General features: G+C 40.1%; 1 protein-coding gene across 11 annotated transcripts in view; it reads left to right on the forward strand.

The window, feature by feature from the left end:
• Macf1 (microtubule actin crosslinking factor 1) overlaps nt 1-19,338 on the forward strand; it is a 364,069-nt gene that overhangs the window by 157,687 nt on the left and 187,044 nt on the right. For all 11 annotated transcript variants that reach the window (XM_042674998.1, XM_042674983.1, XM_042675025.1 and 8 more), the window contains exons 6-13: nt 14,789-14,955; nt 16,564-16,676; nt 16,780-16,886; nt 17,398-17,517; nt 17,667-17,762; nt 18,660-18,787; nt 18,875-18,968; nt 19,166-19,320. In XM_042674998.1, the coding sequence (XP_042530932.1) occupies nt 14,789-14,955; nt 16,564-16,676; nt 16,780-16,886; nt 17,398-17,517; nt 17,667-17,762; nt 18,660-18,787; nt 18,875-18,968; nt 19,166-19,320 (980 nt within the window). The remainder of the gene's footprint in view (nt 1-14,788; nt 14,956-16,563; nt 16,677-16,779; nt 16,887-17,397; nt 17,518-17,666; nt 17,763-18,659; nt 18,788-18,874; nt 18,969-19,165; nt 19,321-19,338) is intronic.

The raw sequence follows: 19,338 nt of genomic DNA on the forward strand, positions 1-19,338 counted from the left end.
CTTCCCTTTTGCTGGTTGGCACCAGCTGAGCTGGTTTGCTTTTTCCCTATTTGATATTGTTCTCCTCCTGATTTCTCCACCTTACCTCTCTTCTTTCCCCTCCCATTTGCACGTACTCTGACATTTTCCTCCCTCCTCTTCACCCTCCCTCATTTACCCCCTCCCCATAGATTTCTAGCTTCATTTTTGTGTTCTGTTTGTGTTACTGAGGGCAGTGCTCCAATTACCTCATATTTGGAGAGAGGAAGCTGCAGCCAATCCGGTTTCTGTCTGCTTTTAGGTCAAGTGATTTCTGAACTGCAGTGAGATGCTTTGAATTTGTCTTGTTGCAGCTCTGAGCCTGTAAGATGGCTGTCTGAAACAGCAGCGGCTGGAAGAGACAGAGGCAGGGAGGGAGGGAGAAAGAATTGGAGGGATTGCCGGCATAGTGCATGGTTTTAAATGTGCATGGAATCCGATGAAGCCGAGGTTGGAATTTCTCTGGGATTCCAGGACAGGCTTAGCTGCGTTTTTGTGGAGATTAGGAGAGGAAAGAAATGGGAAATTCACTGGGCTGTGTTAAGGAGCCGAAAGAGTCAATAGCTGTTCCCGAGAAGGCTCCTATATCTCCTAAGAAAAGGGTTCGGTTCAAAAGGAAGTGGAGGGGGAAGAAAATCCCTACTCCAGAGGCGTCTCACGAGGAAGAACATTTGGAAGGAGCTGGAGTCATTGAAGAGACTGAAACCTTAAGGAAGTTGCCAGTGAGTCTCCGAGAGGAGGACGGAGTGGGAGGGGCCCAGTGTCCTCCCTCACACATTTTGCTACCTGAAGACTTAGCCCCTAAATCAGGGGTGGCCGATCAGGGAATGATTGTGCAGGTGAAGGAGAGATACCAAGCCGAGATTCAGACTGCTCACCTTTTGTTAGAGAATGAGTCATCAGTAGCTAGAGGGGCCTGGGATTCCCTGGAAGAGGGGAAGACTGTCATCGCTCACCTGCTTGATAACCCAGCAGAAAGGAACTGTGAGAAGTCAGTGAGCCAACTGGTGGAATTTCCAAGGACAGCATCCTGCAGCAGCAGGGCTGTGCTGCTGCCTTTGCAAAGAGAGACTGCAGTGGAGCAAGGAGGCACTCGGCTTGGATTTCTGAGCAGCACTTTGCCTAGGACAGACTATATCTCAAATCCAAGAAATCAAGACCAACTTTCAGCGAGCCAGTGTGTGAGGGAAGGAATCACAAGGATACCCAGTGCCTCTTCAACAGATCCCTGCACAGCCCAGTATTCTGTTCCTTCATCAGTACTTGAACCGTCAGGAGGCCTTGAGCGTACAGAATCTTCCCACGTGGATCAGCCCCCCCAGGGTTCCAGACTGCCTGCTTCTCAGAGTGATCTGTCTGTCAGTGGCATGACTGTGAGCATTTTGCCCTCCTCATCTGGCTACTGCAGTGATAGGCTGTACTTGCATGGGATCCAACCTGAAGATACAGTACCTGAAAAGAGCTCCACACCCTTCTCAGAAGAGGATGGCACTCTGTCTTTGGAGACAAGCCATACCCCATCATGGGGTCTGGAGGAGGTGGGTGGCACATACATGGATGAATCAGTCCCCTATTTGCATTTCTGGCCCCCAAGTGCTTTGAAGTAGAGTGTGATGATCAGTGAGGACGCTTCTCAAACTTACCCCGCTGCAGGCGGACCTGTGAGTTAGTGACTGCTAGGTTTAACAGCAGAATCTATTTCAAGCCTGTCCCTTGATGCATGAAACCAAGTCTTGTTGGCTCTGGGGAATCTGAGCTTCTGGGTAGCCAAGCAGCTTAACTGCTGAAAGCAGGGGTTCAGTACTAGATCGCCCTTACTGTCAGCTGAGGGGTAGAGAAAAGCCTAGCTAAGTCTCTGAAATGAATGTGGAAGAGTGAGGGTTGTTAAAGGAGTGGAAGTTGGAGTGAAACAGCTGTCTGTCTTCAGTGTGGTGTGCCTTTTCTTCTCCCTGGAGGGTGATAATCTTACTAGATCTGATGCAATCCCTTTCCTGTAGGTGTGTATCTAATGACAGTACACATTCAATGTTTGTATTAGAGGAATGGAATACTAGAGTAGGGGTGTAGAGTTATACAGAGAGAATGAGAAGGGAGATGGACACACCAACAGACAGACTCACTCTGAGGGAGAGAGCAATAGATTAGGGCTGCCTACTAGAAAGTTTAAGTGATTGAACTTGTTCATGGCTTTAACATGTTTTGTTTATGAGGTATTGGCTTCTGTACATGTTCTCAAGGGCCCAGAATCAGGCAAGAATTCAGAGATTTGGACACTGAGATAAGAACACAGCAAGATATTCTGGTAGGAACAACATTTAGTATGTCGGCGGTTGAAAGCTATTATCCACTCAATCCCAAAGAACTTTGTTTATTTGGTTTCAGTGTAGTAAGGTTTGAATTTTGCCTCACACTAGTTAGGCAGGTCCCCCCACCAATTGAGCTATTCTGCCAGCCTCTTGGCTGAGGGATTTTCATTAACATGTTGGTTTTTGCAGTAGAAAAAATAAAATCTTCAGAATCTCAAAATAGCTAGAAGTAGAAGATGAAGCAGAGCTCTTTTTTTGGCTGCTCGTGATGTGGCACACCTGTTTGTCACCAACAGTGTAGGGCTAAGGACAGATACAGATTTTAAGCTGATCTACACTTGAAATTTTCTGGGATAGATGTACTCATGGATAGCCTCAACTAAGTGTCCGTGTTGTTAGTTTAGACACCTTCAACAGTTTGTAGGAAAAAAATATGTTATATGCATAGTCAGGAGGCTGCATGGTCCTTATATAAAAATGGATGTGTATGCACAAGCATGTATTTGAGTGGGAAGGAAGACAGAGTACTGGGATTAGGTGTACAAATGTTTGAGTTTCTTTGAAAAGAGGGAATATCAAAGTCAACTTTTATCTTTTTGTGGAGTAAATGTTGAAGAATTAGGATAAAATCAACCGCTGAATTAGTTTCTCTTTTAATACCACTGTCATTAAACCTAATATTGTGAAATTATCATATGGTAAAGTACATGTGAAATTTTCAGAAAGTTTATAGTATAAACTCTTGGTGAAAGTCAGCCCTAGATAATGGACCGTAGCTAGCAATGACATTATACAGGTTGGATCTCCACATTGGGAAGGAAGGTTCAGTACAATTTTGTGAAGTCTTGAAAGATTGATGGGGAGAATCCTTTATACTGTGATTGTCTCCTTGCTATGTGACATCTCTTCCTTATAGATATAGCTAAGGCTGAAATACTAAGTGGCCATATCTCAGTCAGATAACTGGTATGTGTCTGAGGCTCTGTTGATCATTTGTTGAGACTGTGGACTGACTCTTCTGTGTAAAGTAACTTCAGACAAGTGTGAAATTCTTTCAGAATGAAAATCATTAAAGCCAAGGGGCCTTGAAACCCTTTAGGAAGCTGGTCTCAGAAGATAACAGCAGCCAGAACAACAGAGGATAGCATATTCTGACTCTGCAGGCTCTTGTAAATGTGTGGGTACCAACTTAAGACAAGCCGCTGCCTGGAGTGTGAGCTCTCTGCGGAAAGTTGAAGTACAAGGCAAATACACCAGCTCCTTTCTAACGGTAGCACTGATTGTTCAATTTTTTGGTGCTTGGTGGGTTTTGTTTTGTTTTGCTTTTGTGCCATTTCTGGGACTTGAACTCAGAGCCTGGGTGCTGTCTTTGGGCTCCCCGCCCTGCTCCCTCCCCCTCCCCCCCCATCTCAAGGCTAGTGTTTTACTACTTGAATCACAACTCCACTTCCAGCTTTGTAGTGGTTAATTGGAGATGGTACTTTCTGAACTAGGCTGGTTTTGAACTGCAGTCCTCAGATTTCAGCCTCCTGAATAGCTAGGATTACAGGCATGAGCCACTGATACCTGGCCCTTGTTTGGTTTTAATATGTAAAAGTAATAACTCATTTCAGAAAAGAATTAAAGGTACAAAGTGGTGTCTGTATTATAGTTTGTCTTCTTGTGATGATTAGTCCAGGGTGTATTAACCAGGCTATGGTTAGAAATACCTTTAACAATGGGTTTTGATGTTTTTCAGGATATTGAGAAGTGGGAGGTGAGTCTGATTCTTGATGCATAAAAAGTTTACATGATAGAAGTATGGTCTGGTTTTCTGTTCACCTGGCACAGTTGAAACTTCCTTTGTCAGGATATAGTTAATGAACAAGCAGGAGCACAGAGGCCAGTTCAACATTTTTCTGAATACTAAGTAGACTAGGATTTAGAGCTAGAAGGAACAAGCTAATAACAGTTGTACTTTGTTGTCAGATGAAGCCTTTTTCTAGCCTGTTCCTTCTTCCAGGACTCCTTATTTCTAGCTGCCATCAATATTCATAAGGATAGCTCATTTGAACAAGGACAATTATTGAGAATTCCTTCCTTCTCCCATCTTGGTTCCTGCCACCATTTTTCTGCCCATACAATTAGTAGATCCCACTGAACCTTGGCTCTGTACCCAAATCCCTATAATTTCAAGTGAGGACTAGAAATGATGAGAAAGAGAATGAGTTGATTTATTACTTTCAGTTTATAAGTGTCCATTTCCCATTTCTCCTCTAAGTCTAGAGATAGTTGTAGTTGTTTTATTTATATTGGCTTTGTGTTATAAGAAGAAAACCTAACCAGTTGATTATTGAAGGAGTATGGAAGTTAAATTTTTAGTTAAAGCTTTGTTTAGAAAAATATTTTGTTTCTTTTTAAAACAATTTACTGAATCAAAAATAATACTAAATAATTATTTTAGGTATAACAATAAAGTTATGTTAAAAATAATGGTATAACTTTGGAAAGCAGTCTGAAGGGTCTTCAGAAAGCTAAATATGGACCTCCCCTATGGCCCAGCCATACCACACCTAGGCATTTATCCTGAACAACAGGAACCAGAATACAAGGACACATACACCTCCATGTTCATTGCAGCAATGTTTACGATAGCCAAGATATAAAAACAATCCAGATGCCTCACCAGATGAATGGACCCAAAAATTGTGATACTGATATACAATGGAATATTATTCAATCATTAGAAAGGACAGAATAGTCACATTCACAGGGAAATGGCTGGAACTAGAACAAATAATTTTGAGCGAGGTGAGCTAAGAGCAGAGAGACAAATGGCACACGGTCTCCCTGATATGTGGGTGTTAAATCCAAAATGCAAGGAGATATGACAAAGTAAACAGGACTCAAGAAACAAAGGACCTCCACTCAATTTGTTCTATCATTTCTAAATGACTCCATGTTCTTGACCACAATATGGTATATATATGTGCACATCTGAGGATAGCTAGGAAGAGGACACAAAATCAGAGTGAAACAGGGGAAAATATTCCACAGACGGGCCCTTAAGCTGCACTGGACATAGATGAAAATGAATTTCATAACTCAAGAGCAGTGATGGGAGGGAGGGAATGAGAGGGAAAGAGGGAACAGCTTATACTAAGCAAAAGGAGAGTAATGTACATATCACCCAGTGTGGAAGAAAATAGTTGTCTTATTAGAGCTTATAGAATTCACAAACATAGGCCATGATAATGACAATTTTCCTTATGAAGGTTCAAATGTGTTTGTGACTCTAAGTATCACTATCACAATAGTGTGAAATTTATATAATCACTTAATCACAATAAAATTTTTTTAAAAAATTAGTGGTATAGCCAAGCACTGGTCACCTTGGAAGGCAAAATCCTCCTGCTTGAGTGTTGCAGTAACAGGTGTACCACCACACAGTCTCTTCTATATCTTTTTCAGTTTCTCTCAATTTGCATTATTTGTTTATATCCATAGTCTACCTATAATTATTTTTTCCTACTTGTCAATTCTATAATATCCTTAAGTATGAGTTTAAATTACATTTGTTTAAGGGTTTTTGTTATGGTACTGGAATTTGAACGCTGGGGTTCGCATTTGATAGGCAGGTGCCTTTTACCATTAAGCTATGTCTACAGCCTTGTTTTTCTGCTGATTATTTTTTAGATAGGGTCTTACTTTTCTGTGCATACCCTTGGGCATGACCTGCCTATGTTAGTTAGGCTTTGGGGTATAGGTAGGATAACAGGCAAGTACCACCTTGTTCAGACCTCCTTTGAGAAGAGATCTTGCAAACTTTTCTGCCTAGGCAGGTCTTGAACTGAGACCATGCTATTCTCAGACTCCCAAGTAGCTAGGATTACAGGCATGGGCCACTGATGTTCAGCTTACAAAGGATGATCACGTCAGGCCACAGTACATTTCCATTCTATTGATCTTCTCTACTGAAATTACTGTAATTATCACTTACTTTGACATTAAATTACATATAACTCATGTGACCTGTTACAGATGACTAGATATAAGGCGAACCTTTTTTCCCTCTAAGTATTAGCTTTCAGAAAATATAGATTATCATTATTTGATTTCTTATGAAGTTTTGTTACTGTGCTTGGAGTGAGTTTATAATCATTTATGAAAAAAGATAAGTTAATTTTTTTCAGTTATGGGGCTTGAACTCAGGGACTGGGCACTATTCCTCAGCTCTTTTGCCCAAGGCTAGCACTTTACCACTTTGAGTCACAGTTCCACTTCTAGTTTTTTTTGTTGTTGTTTTTTTGTCAGTCTCTGAACTCTGGACCTGAGCGCTGTACCTCAGCTCTTCAGCTCAAGGCCAGCGCTCTACCACTTGAGCTACAGCTCAGCTTCTGGTTTTCTGAGTGTTTATGGGAGATAAGAGTTTTACGGACTTTCCTGCCCAGGCTGGCTTTGAACTGCAATCCTCAGATCTCAGCCTCCTTAGTAGTTAGGATTACAGGTATGAGCCATCAGCATATCACTAAAATTAATTTATGTTACCATTGGCTCACTCAATCAATGCTAGTTTTTGCAGAGGTCAGCTGACCTAACTGGTTTTTTAAAAAGGAGACTAAAATGCCAAGGAAGTTTTAGTTTTAGTTTTTACAAATATATCCTTATTTGAAGTGTTAAATATATTGTATGCAAACCTTAATATTGAAAACTCTAAAAAATAAGCTAGATGCTGGTAGCTACTCAGGTGGCTGAGATCTGAGGCTCACAGTTTGAAGCCAACCTGGGCAGGACTGTCTGTCAGATGTTTATCTCCAATTAACCACCGGAAAAAAGCAGGAAGTAGATCTGTGGCTCTAAGTGGTAGAGCTCTAGCCTTGAGTGAGAAAGCTGAGACAACACCCGAGCCCTGAGTTCAAGCTGCACAGCTTACCCCTCCCCCCAAAAAAGGTTAAAAATTATTTATATCACTTATGAAACACACAGTGTGAAGATTATAGACACCAATCAAACGAGTAAGAGGAGGAAAGAATAAAGCCTGATATAGTGTTAGAGGTCTAGGTTATTATGCTTTGGAATGAAATTTCCTAAGACAGTATAGACTGAGAAAAATGCTGTTATATAAAAAATGAAAATAAAAATCTTAAAAAGAAATGCAGAGAGCATAAAAGGTATTCATTCACTCTCTGTCTTTTGATTGCTGTGACCCTTCCTGCCATGATGGACTTAAACCTCTGATACTATGGTCAGTATTCAACTCTAATGAAAAGTTAGTATCTGGTTAAAATTTTTCATATTAGTACCAGCGATGAGAAATTCTAGCTAATAGATAGTAAAGAAACAAATTGGAGCCAAGTTTTTCACTCATTGTCTCCAACTTGTTTACAGAGATGGATTGAATGCTCAAGTCTAGAAGAAAACCAGATGAGTGCGATTACAAGAGTAGATGTCTTTGTTTGGAGTATAAGGCAAGGAAACCTGCATATCTCCTTTCATCCTAGTTCTTGATTATTTACTTCTTTTAGGTAGTTTTCCATCTTTTACCATTTACCTACTGTTGAGGAATAAGGAAAACCAAATAGAGGCTGAAGTTAAAGTTAGGTGGAAGAAAGGGGGAAAATTTTAAAGAAAGCAAAACCACCAAAATAAAGAATTGATTTTAATTCCAGGTTTCAATCTTCTAAGAGCCCCATCCCCTGTGGGAACTAAATTAATGCTCACTGCCCTTTTCTGATGCAGTTCAAATCTCCTTTGCTCCTTCATATAGTAAAAGACAATACTTTTAACTGGAAAAAAAAGAAAGAAAGAAAATAAGACATACTTTTGTTTGTTTGTTTGCTTTTGGGTCCGGTCGTGGGGCCTGAACTCTGGGCCTGGGCGCTGTCCCTCAGCTCTTCAGCTCAAGGCTAGAGCTCTACCACTTGAGCCACAGCGCCACTTCCAGCTTTTTTCTTTTAGCTTATATGGTGCTGGGGAATCGAACCCAGGGCCTCAGGCATGCAAGGCAAGCGCTCTACCACTGAGCCATCTTCCCAGCCCCACGACATACTTTTAACTGGAAAAAAAAAAAAAACTAGAAAATTCACTCTGAAAGTAGTTTTATATGATGAAAGATATTGATGTCAAAGATTTGAATAGTATGATTTCTTTAATGTAACAACAGAAAAAGCATTAATACTACATTAATGAATTAGATACCCTTTTAATTTTAAATGTGTGTATAGGGGCTGGGGATGTGGCCTACTGGTAGAGTGCTTACCTAGCATGTATGAAGCCCTCGGTTTGATTCTTCAGTAACATATAAACAGAAAAAACCAGAAGTGGTGCGTTGGCTTAAGTGGTAGAATGCTAGCCTTGAGCAAAAGAACCTCAAGGACAGTGCTGGGGCCCTGAATTCAAGACCCAGGACTGGAAAAAAAAAAAAAGTATGTACAGGTGTAAGTAAATATCTATAGGTTTGTACACAAAGTTTTCCTTCCTCTGTCCATCTTTTACCTCCCCCACCCCAATCTGTTGTCATTGGGAAGATATCTGAGATAGCTTTATTTCAGTCAGATATGGTATATCTCAGCTAAGTTTTGTAAAGCAAGCTTGTCTTTGTTGTTGTTTTTGTTAATTTTCTCCTTATTTTCACTTGGTTACTCACTAGAACTCAGCACAGTTGCTGTCATTTCCCAGAAGTTTCATGCTAGTTGGATTTACTTACTTGCTTACTTCTTTTCTAAAATAACTCTGCATACTAAATTGCCTTCGTTACCAAATTGGTTGAACTTAAGGTCTCAGGTTATGTTTTATTTTATTTATTTTTTGGGGTCCTGTCGTGGGGCCTGAACTCTGGGCCTGGGCGCTGTCTCTCAGCTCTTCAGCTCAAGGCTAGCGCCCTACCACTTGAGCCACAGTGCCACTCCCGGCTTTTTTCTTTTTGCTTATGTGGTGCTGAGGAATCGAACCCAGGGCCTCAGGCATGCAAGGCAAGCGCTCTACCACTGAGCCACCTTCCCAGCCCTATGTTTTATTTTTAAATATCAAGAAGTTAAACACATCTCCTAGAACACAATACAAAATAATAAAAAGAATACACAGCCTGTGACTTCTTTTAATCTCCATGGTGCCTGGCATAGGGTTAAAATGTTCAATACGTACTGAATTATTAGGAAACATTAAGTTTCTAGGAATACTTCAGAGAGGAAATTAACTAGGCACTGGGAAATGTGGGATCAAAGGATATTCAAGTAGACATAAATAGTTACTGGCATGATATCAAAATTGACTGTGTTCTCTCCAAATGGCTTCCTGATTAAAACCTAGATGAGGGAGAAACTGCCCTGAAACTGAATCTGGATCTCGGTATTCAGGGGGATTAGGGAAAATGCTGCTGCAGAGCCTAGAGGACAACATATCACACATCAGTATTACAAAAAAAAGATGAACAAAAGCCAAATTTAATCAGTGAGATGCTTGTGACCATAATCCCATTTTACAGTCTAGGAGGGGCTCAAATCCAGATGGTATTTTTTTTCCTTCTCTTTAGGGAGCCAAATGTTTTCCCGTCTCAGTGCAGCTGTATTTTAAAACTGTTCGTTGCAATAGTTTTAGTGCTCTGTGCAGAAATTCTGTGATTGGCAGGCGGGAGATATCAACAGAAATTTGCTATCATTATACCAGACACAATATTAACTATATTTCAGTTTGGGTTCCTCAAAATATCAAATTTCATTTTTCTTATTCAAATTTTATCCCTTTTTATTTCTCCAAATCGATGTCATATTCCTTGCAATGTTTTGCTTTCTTAATAATGTCAGGTAGAAGAAGGGCAGGTAGAAATGTTGTTAGGGGAATTGAAAAAGTATTAGTACAAGAGAAGGGCTGTGTATTGTTGGGTCCTCAGCTACAAAGCCCTTTCCCTACCCCAGTGTACTTAGAATTGATAGGTCACACTTGCAAGAGACTGACATGAATTAATTTACTAAGTGAATTTTAACTGCCAAATTAAAATTTTTATCAACCAGTGTATTGTTGCTTTTGTGACTCTATATGAAAAAGAGACAATAATTTAAAAGTTTTCTGGTACTCATGGAGGCAGAGCAGAAGGATAGTGAGTAGAGGATAGATATATAGAATAATCTTATTAACTGGCATCATTAAATTGCAATAACCTGATTTCTCCTGTAGTGTAATGTACATGTGAAGGACATGATGCCCTTGGGACATGATGCTTTTGAATCTAATGGTTAGGACACCTTTTTTTTTTTGCCAGTCCTGGGTCTTGAATTCAGGGCCTGGGCACTCCTGAGATGCTTTTGCTCAAGGCTCGCACTCTACCACTTGAGCCATAGTGCTACTTCTAGCTTTTTCTGTTTATGTGTTTCTGAGGAATCAAACCCAGGGCTTCATGCAGACTAGGCAAGCACTCTACCACTAAGCCATATTCCCAGCCCTAGGGCACCTTTTTACCTTTGCAGGTGTATATGTATTACTTCCCAAATTCCTCTTTCTATTCTCCATGAGTTCCTGTTTTTATACTAAAATATCTTAATAATTTTTATTTTACCCTCAATAAGGTGTTAAAGTTCCTGATCCTGCTTTTTTCTGATTTTAAAATATAAAAGCACCCAATAAACCCATTGTAACTTAAAAACGGACTTATTGCTTATAGCCTACCAAACATCATAGCTTAACCTAGTCTAGCTTAAACTCTACAGAACATTTACATTCACCTAAAGTTGGGCAAACTCATCTATGGAAAGCCTTATTTCTAATAACAAAAATTTAATAACGTGCAATTTATTGAATAATATACAATTGAATTGAATTGAATACTATTCAAAGTGAAAACCATGATGTTTTAATACCTGATTGCCTCTTATACTTACCACAGGAAGGCTGCTACTTTCCAGGTGCTGCACCTGATAGAGGCAATTAAGTAACAGGATGATGCTTGTACCAAAATTGTGCAGGACATGCTGTTTTATTATCATGGGAAAGAAAGAACTTTTCTAGTAATTACCTGCATTTCCCTATTCATCCATGTAAGGATCTGTGAAAAAGTTATTATCTTATGGTTAATGTGGAGAAAATGGAGTTTAGTAGGTTTAAGCAGTTTGTCTAAAGTCACTTTTTTTTTTTTTTGGTCGGTTTAGGGGCTTGAACTTGGGGCTTGGGCCATGTCCCTAAGCTCTTTCACTCAAGGCTACCATTCTACCACTTTGAGCCACAGCATCACTTCCAGTTTTCTGGTGATTAATTGAAGATAAGAGTCTCAAGGACTTTCCTGCCTGGGCTGGCTTTGAACTGTGATCCTCATACCTCATCCTCCTGATTAGCTAGGATTACAGACGTGAGCCACCAGCGCCTCTCTCTAAGGTCACATTCTTAAATGCTTCCTTTCAATCACATATTTGATACCTAAACTTGTGTTTCTCTTGTTAGTCAAGATTATTTAAAAGCCAGGCACTGGTAATCCTAGCTACTCAGGAAGCTGAGATCTGAGGATAGTGATTCAAAGCCAGCCTGGGCAGAAAAGTAATCTCCAGTTAACTGCCAAAAAGGCTAGAAGTAGAACTGTGGCTCAAGTGGTAGAGTGCTACCTTGAGTAAAAAGGCTCAAGTTCAGAGCCTAGGTCACCTGAGTTCAACCCCCAGGACTGCCCCTCCCCCCAAAAAAGATTATTTTTATGTATTTCACTATAAAAGTAAAGTAGGCAGAGCATTGGTGTGCCAGACCTGAAATCCTAGCTACTCAGGAGCCTGAAGATCTGAGAATCCTGCTTTGAAGCCAGCAGGAAAATCCACAAAACTTTTATTTCCAATAAACTATTCAGAGAAAACCAGAAGTAGTGATGTGGCTCAAGTGGTAGAGTGCTAAGCCTTAAACAAAAGAAGCTCAGGGACAGAGCCTAGGCCCTGAGTTCAAGCTCCAGAAGCAGCGTGCACTCACATGCGTGCGCGTGCGCGCGCGCGCGCACCCACACACACAGTTGGCTATCTTTTCAAGTCTGAATAAAAGAAAAGTAGAAGGGATGTAAAATTACTCATAGTTTCTCTTCAAGGGAAACATGAATATTGACAATAGCCTAAACTTGTGTTACATTGGATTTGCTATTAAAAAGTTTTTTAAGCGCCAGTAGCTCATACCTGCAATTTTAGCTGCTTAGGAGGCTAAGATCTGATGATTGAGGTTCAAAGCCATCCTCTGCAGAAATGTCCCCATGAGACCCTTATCTCCAGTTAACCACTCAAAAAAAAAAACAAAAAAAAAAAAACAACTAAGCCCAAAAGTAGCACTGTGGCTTAAGTGGTACAGCGCTAGCCTTGGGCAAAAAGAGGCTCAGGGACAGTGGCCAGGCCCTGAGTTCAAGCCCTACAACTGACCAAAAAAAAAAAAGACCAAAAAAAAGAAGATTTTTTTTTTTTTTTTTTAAAGTAGCCTGACTGGGTTCTAGGAATAGGCTAAGCACTTCCATTTTTTATTTTTTTAGTTTTTGGTTGGTCGTGGGGCTTGAACTCTGGGCCTGGGTGCTGTCCCTCAGCTCTTCAGCTCAAGGCTGCTCAACCACTGAAGCCACAGCACTACTTCTGGCTTTTTCTGCTTATGTGGTGCTGAGGAATCAAACCCAGAGCCTCATGTATGCTGGGCAAGCATTCTTCCACTGAGCTACCTTCCCAGCCCAGCACTTTTTTTTTTTTTTTTTAATATTTCATTTATAAGCCATGTTGAAGGCCATCCATGTGAATAGCATCACATTCAGTGAACAGGCTCCAGAACTTATCACAGCACCTCTAAAAAGATGATAGGTAGTATTTTCAGATATGTCACAAATCTGTGACAGCAGAGTTTGCAACTGGACAGGCTGGCATTCAAACCAAGGTATGGACATTTTCCTATTCTGCCCTGCCATTGTTCCAAAGTAGATCTTATATTCTGCACTGCCATTGTTCCAAAGTAGGTCTTATATTTTGGAAATTTCTTCAAGTAGTTTTTTTCTATTATAAAAATGTACATGATATAGAAAATTAGGAAGACATAAAAATTGCCTGTGGTGTTATCACACAGACATAACTATGATTTTTAGGTTTTAGTATTGCACTCCAGGTTTTTTAATTTTTTATTTTATTATTATTATTTTTTATTTTTATTTTTTTGTGTCGGTCGTGGGGCTTGAACTCTGGGCTTGGGTGCTGTCCCTGTGCTCTTCAGCTCAAGGCTGAGCTTGAGCCATAGTGCCACTTCCAGTTTTCTGGTGGTTTATTGGCGATAAGAGTCTCATGGACTTTCCTGCCTGGGCTGGCTTTGAACCACGATCTTCAGATCTCAGCCTCCTGAGTAGCTAGGATTACAGGTGTGAGAGCCACCAACACCGGGCTTCACTCCAGGTTTATATTTATGTGAATGTTTGTATTTGTATCATATACATATTTGCACAATGCTTATATATAACTATAGGGTTTATACTAAGTACTATACACACTTAAATATGTTTTTCCTTCATATAAAATTGGTATTGGGGCTGGGAAGGTGGCTCAGTGGTAGAGTGCTTGCCTTGCATGCATGAGGCCCTGAGTTCGATTCCTCAGCACCACATAAGCAAAAAGAAAAAAGCCGGAAGTGGTGCTGTGGCTCAAGTGGTAGAGCGCTAGCCTTAAGCTGAAGAGCTGAGGGACAGCACCCAGGCCCAGAGTTCAGGCCTCATGACCTGATCCAAAATAAATAAATAAAATAAAATAAAATTGGCATTATATTTTTCCATTGTATTCCTTTTAACATATCTTAGTAAGTTCTATACTTTGTAACTAATAATCCCTTATTAGTTTAAGCTTTTTGCTGACATCTTCTTTTCTTATATTCATAAGCATTTTTGTGTAAAATTTTTGTTTGTTTATTTTTTTGGGTCTGGTCATGGGGCCTGAACTCTGGGCCTGGGTGCTGTCCCTCAGCTCTTCAGCTCAAGGCTAGCACTCTACCACTTGAGCCACAGCGCCACTTCCGGCTTTTTTTTTTTTTTCTTTTTGCTTATGTGGTGCTGAGGAATCGAACCCAGGGCCTCTGGCATGCAAGGTATGCGCTCTACCACTGAGCCACCTTCCCAGCCCCTGTGTAAAATTTTTATACATGTACCTGATTATATTTTATCAAGCTGTATGTCTTATAAAACTTGATTAATAACTGACATCCAAAAATGATAATATTTACTCTTGCTATTTATACTCTGACTAGTATACTCTTCCTACAAGTCTATCCAACTTAAGATATTCTGTCCAGTACACATTAACATCATTAAAACATATCAATCTTTAGTTTTGTAGGTGATTTTTCATGTTTTTCATTTGTGTTTTTCCTCATTACCAAAGGAGGTAAATATATGTTGAAGCTGTCATCAACAATGCTGCCATCCTTGGATGTCTCTCTTCCTTCACAAATTATGATATATGGGAAAATGAAAGTTAAAAGGCCTCATCTTATTTATTCCATAATCTATCTCTTGGCAGATCTCTGACATCTACATTAGTGGGGAATCAGGAGACATGTCTGCCAAGGAGAAGCTACTCCTTTGGACTCAGAAGGTGACAGCTGGTTACACAGGAATCAAATGCACCAACTTTTCTTCCTGTTGGAGTGATGGAAAGATGTTCAATGCACTGATTCACCGATACAGGTAAATACAGTGCAATTGCAGTACTTGTTGGAAGGGCTTCTCATCACATTTATGATTTGTTAATTTATTTGAAAAAGGAATTTTTGAGTGCCTTCTATTCTAGGTACTGGGTACAGATAACAGTGAACAGATTAGCAAATGTTGTTGCTCTTATGGAGCTTACCTTAGTGTGGAGAATGGGCCAAAACCAAAAAAATACATGCTGTCATGCAGTGGCAAGCACAGTGGAGGGTAGACAGTGATTCCAACAAGAGTGGTCAGTCACTGTCTTTGAGGAGGATGACAGGAGTGAACCACACAGTGGCTCTGGTGAGTTCCATTTGGAGAAAAAGCAAGTTCAAAGGACCTGAAGCAGGTGCTGATCAGAGTACTAGAGGAACAACAGGTGGCTTTGTGTGATACAATGAGGAAAATAGGAATTTTTAATATATTTTTATTGTAAAGATACCGTACAAAGGGGTTACAGTTACATGAATAAGGTAATCAGTATATTTCCTATCAAGCATTGTTACTCCTTCCTTTGTTTTCCCCCTACCATCCCTTTCCTCCCCAGCTCCTCAACTTCTCCCTCCCCCTCTCAAGCTGTAAAGCTCATTTTCAACATAGTGTCTTGTACATCTCATTGTTACAATGGGTCAACCTGTATTTTTATTTCAGCATTTTGTTATTTCCCTTCCCCTCCCCAAATTAGAAAAATGTATATACAAGATACAGGGCACTGGAAATTAGGAATTTTAATAATAAAATTTTTTTTAAAAATGGGCTGGGAAGGTGACTCAGTGGTAGAGCGCTTGCCTTGTATGCATGAGGCCCTGGATTCTATTCCTCAGCACCACATAAGCAGAAGAAGCTGGAAGTGGCGCTGTGGCTCAAGTGGTAGAGCGCTAGCCTTGAGCTGAAGAGCTGAGGCCCAGAGTTCAGGCCTCACAACTGACCAAGAAACAACTTAAAAAATTGAACTCTTAGTGATCATGCACTGATTCTTACTTTGTGCTAGTTTATGATACCTTTTGGAAACCATAAAGTCCAGTGAACTTTCTGTTATGTAAGTTCAGAATTAGGGATCACTGGATTCCTGGTATTATAATTTAAAATGGGATTGGTATTTTTCTTTTTCTTTTTTTTTTTTCTTTTTTTGGGTCCAGTCGTGGGGCCTGAACTCTGGGCCTGAGCGCTGTCCCTCAGCTCTTCAGCTCAAGGCTAGCGCTCTATCACTTGAGCCACAGCGTCACTTCCGGCTTTTTTCTTTTTGTTTATGTGGTGCTGAGGAATCAAACCCAGGGCCTCATGTGTGCAAGGCAAGCTCTCTACCACTGAGCCAACTTCCCAGCCTGGGATTGGTATTTTTCTAAGCTTTTTACTTCATAAACTTTCTTGCTAACTCATTGCTTTTCAGCTCTGGGAATTGTTTCTCTTATTCATTTTTGTTGTTTTGAGACAGGGTTTCACTACATAATCCATACTTGTCTCATCCTGAGCTCCCTGAGTGCTTGGATTACAAGTGTGTACTCACACCTGTTAGCTCTCAGAACTTTTAAGATGTTTTCTTTCTATGAAATCATATATGATGAATAGATGTGGTCTTTGATGTGCCGTGAATTTTTACAGACCTGATCTGGTGGATATGGAGAGAGTACAAATCCAAAGTAACCGAGAGAATCTGGAACAGGCTTTTGAAGTGGCAGAAAGGCTGGGGGTAACCCGGTTGTTGGATGCAGAAGGTGAGAGTTTAGTGAACTTGAATATATTTGGCATATATTCATAGCTCCTTCTCTTGACAGATTTCTCTATTCTGACTAAGAAATTTCTTAATCTTTCTGTCAGATGTGGATGTGCCATCTCCAGATGAAAAGTCTGTGATCACTTATGTGTCTTCAATTTATGATGCCTTCCCTAAAGTTCCCGAGGGTGGAGAGGGGATCAGTGCTACGGTAAAAGAACACTTTTGATTTGTTGGGTTGGAATACATTTATTGAACAGTGTTTCTTAAGTTCTCATTGTGTACAGTGTGATTTTTATACAAAGATCTGAGTCTGTATCTTTATCCTGTGGCCATTATCCTAGTCTCCGGGAATGAGCCTAGACAATACTAATTTGTATCATTTAGAACAGAGCATTTGATACTAAAAGCCAGCAAAGAATGTCTTTTTCATCCTTAGCTTTAATTCAAGATAACACAGTGTTTTTTCATCCATCAATACCAGGTTACTTAGGTTTATGTGGACTTTTTTCCTGAATATTTTTAGTAGCTTGCTTTTTATTCTTTTTAGATATCAATATACTGAATGCCTCTTGAGGAGCTTTGAAACTAGGGCTGAAACATTAAGCTGAGCAGCTGTCTACGCAATTAGAACAAAAGGATCTTAAATGTTTGGTGCCTTTCTCCTGTACTTGTTCTGGGCATTGCAAATTGAGTATGTGCTATTTATCTTTTGACAACAGGAAGTAGACTCCAGGTGGCAAGAATACCAAAGCCGAGTAGACTCCCTCATTCCCTGGATCAAACAGCATACAATACTGATGTCAGATAAATCTTTTCCCCAGAACCCTGTTGAACTAAAGGTAAAATCATGGACTTAAGTTGTTTGTATCAGTTCTTTATAGGCATTCAGACTTGGAGCTTGTTGCTCCTGGTTCTGGATGAAGTGACATGAAAAATAGGGTTTTGTTGTTTGCATTATTCATTCATTCACCAAAATTTAATTTTTTAGGCACTTTATAACCAATATATACACTTCAAAGAAACAGAGATTTTGGCCAAGGAGAGAGAAAAAGGAAGAATTGAAGAGTTATATAAATTGTTAGAGGTAAGGAAACTTACCTTTGGCTAGCACTTGGGGTTTGATTATGATTCTGATTGTTAAATTTGCACTAATAGAAATTATAATAGTTGTACTAATAGAAATCTCTAGGTTTAGTCTTGGAGATTTGTGGTAACATAACATAAACTCATTCTAAATTTTTTTGGGGGGGGGGAGGTCCACGCATGGGAGCCTGAACTCTGGGCCTGGGCTCTGTCCCTCAGCTCTTCAGCTCAAGGCTAGCGCTCTACCACTTGAGCCATAGCGCCACTTCTGGCTTTTTTCTTTTTGCTTATGTGGTGCTGGGGAATTGAACGCAGGGCCTCAGGCATGCAAGGCAAGCGCTCTACCACTGAGCCACCTTCCCAGCCCCTACTCATTCTAGGTATTTTTTTTTTTTGTCTGACTAAAAATTTTTTTTATTCATACTTCAGTTATACAGAGATAATTTCATTGTGACATTTCTATACACACATTCAGCCTCATTTCTGCATTTTCAGAAGGACTTACTAAGAAATATAGTATATATGTATTCAGAAATCTAAAAGTTTTATGGATGAGTTGTTTAGCTTGTTAGAGGGATGCTGAATCTTTTGTAGGATGAAAAGACTTCCATTCACATTTTGAGAGCTTGAAACTATGAGATGGGTGTTTAATCTTCCCAGGAAGATTTCTAGAGAGTATAAGAGGAATGGAAGGATTTAGAGTAAACAGTCTGAATTTTAAAGGTGATCCCCTTCCCCCACCCTTACTTCAAGATGAGACACTACTAAATATTTGATTGTTCTGCCATATTAGATAGTCAAAATAGGGAAAACTGCTGATTGAGTAACGAAACAAGAGGTACAAATAATAAGGGAAAATAGATCAGAGTGCATGACTGTGGGTTTTGGACTCTTTCAGGTATGGATTGAGTTTGGCAGAATCAAGCTGCCTCAAGGTTATCACCCTAATGATGTGGAAGAAGAATGGGGGAAACTCATCATTGAGATGCTAGAGCGAGAGAAATCCCTCCGGCCAGCTGTAGAAAGGTAAATCCAGAACTCAAGGGTGATCTGATATTCCTTATCAAGCTGCTTTGAACAGTGCACTTGACTTTAGTTTTTATCTTATTTTAGACTGGAATTGCTGCTACAGATTGCAAACAAAATTCAGAATGGTGCTTTGAACTGTGAAGAGAAACTGACACTAGCTAAGAATACATTACAGGCTGTAAGTCATTGCTTTGTCCTACTTATGTCACCTGTTTTCTCTCTTTACCCTCAGCTGTAAGATCAGAGTTAACAGTTGAGAAATCCAGCTATGCTACTTCCCTTTTTTTGGAAGTGCTGTGGGCCTCTTAGCTTCCTCCATCCAAGTGGATGGGAACAATGAAATTTTCCCACCTTTGTTCTCCCTTTCTGTCACAGGATGCTGCTCACCTAGAATCAGGGCAACCAGTACAGTGTGAATCAGATGTCATCATGTACATTCAGGAATGTGAAGGTCTCATCAGGCAGCTGCAGGTGGATCTCCAGATCCTGCGAGACGAGAATTACTACCAACTGGAAGAACTGGCCTTTAGGTGAGGAACAAAGGGGTC

This window comes from Dipodomys spectabilis, unplaced genomic scaffold (genome assembly GCF_019054845.1).
Source record: "Dipodomys spectabilis isolate Male_0828 unplaced genomic scaffold, ASM1905484v1 ptg000002l, whole genome shotgun sequence".
In the NCBI taxonomy this organism is placed as follows: domain Eukaryota; kingdom Metazoa; phylum Chordata; class Mammalia; order Rodentia; family Heteromyidae; genus Dipodomys; species Dipodomys spectabilis.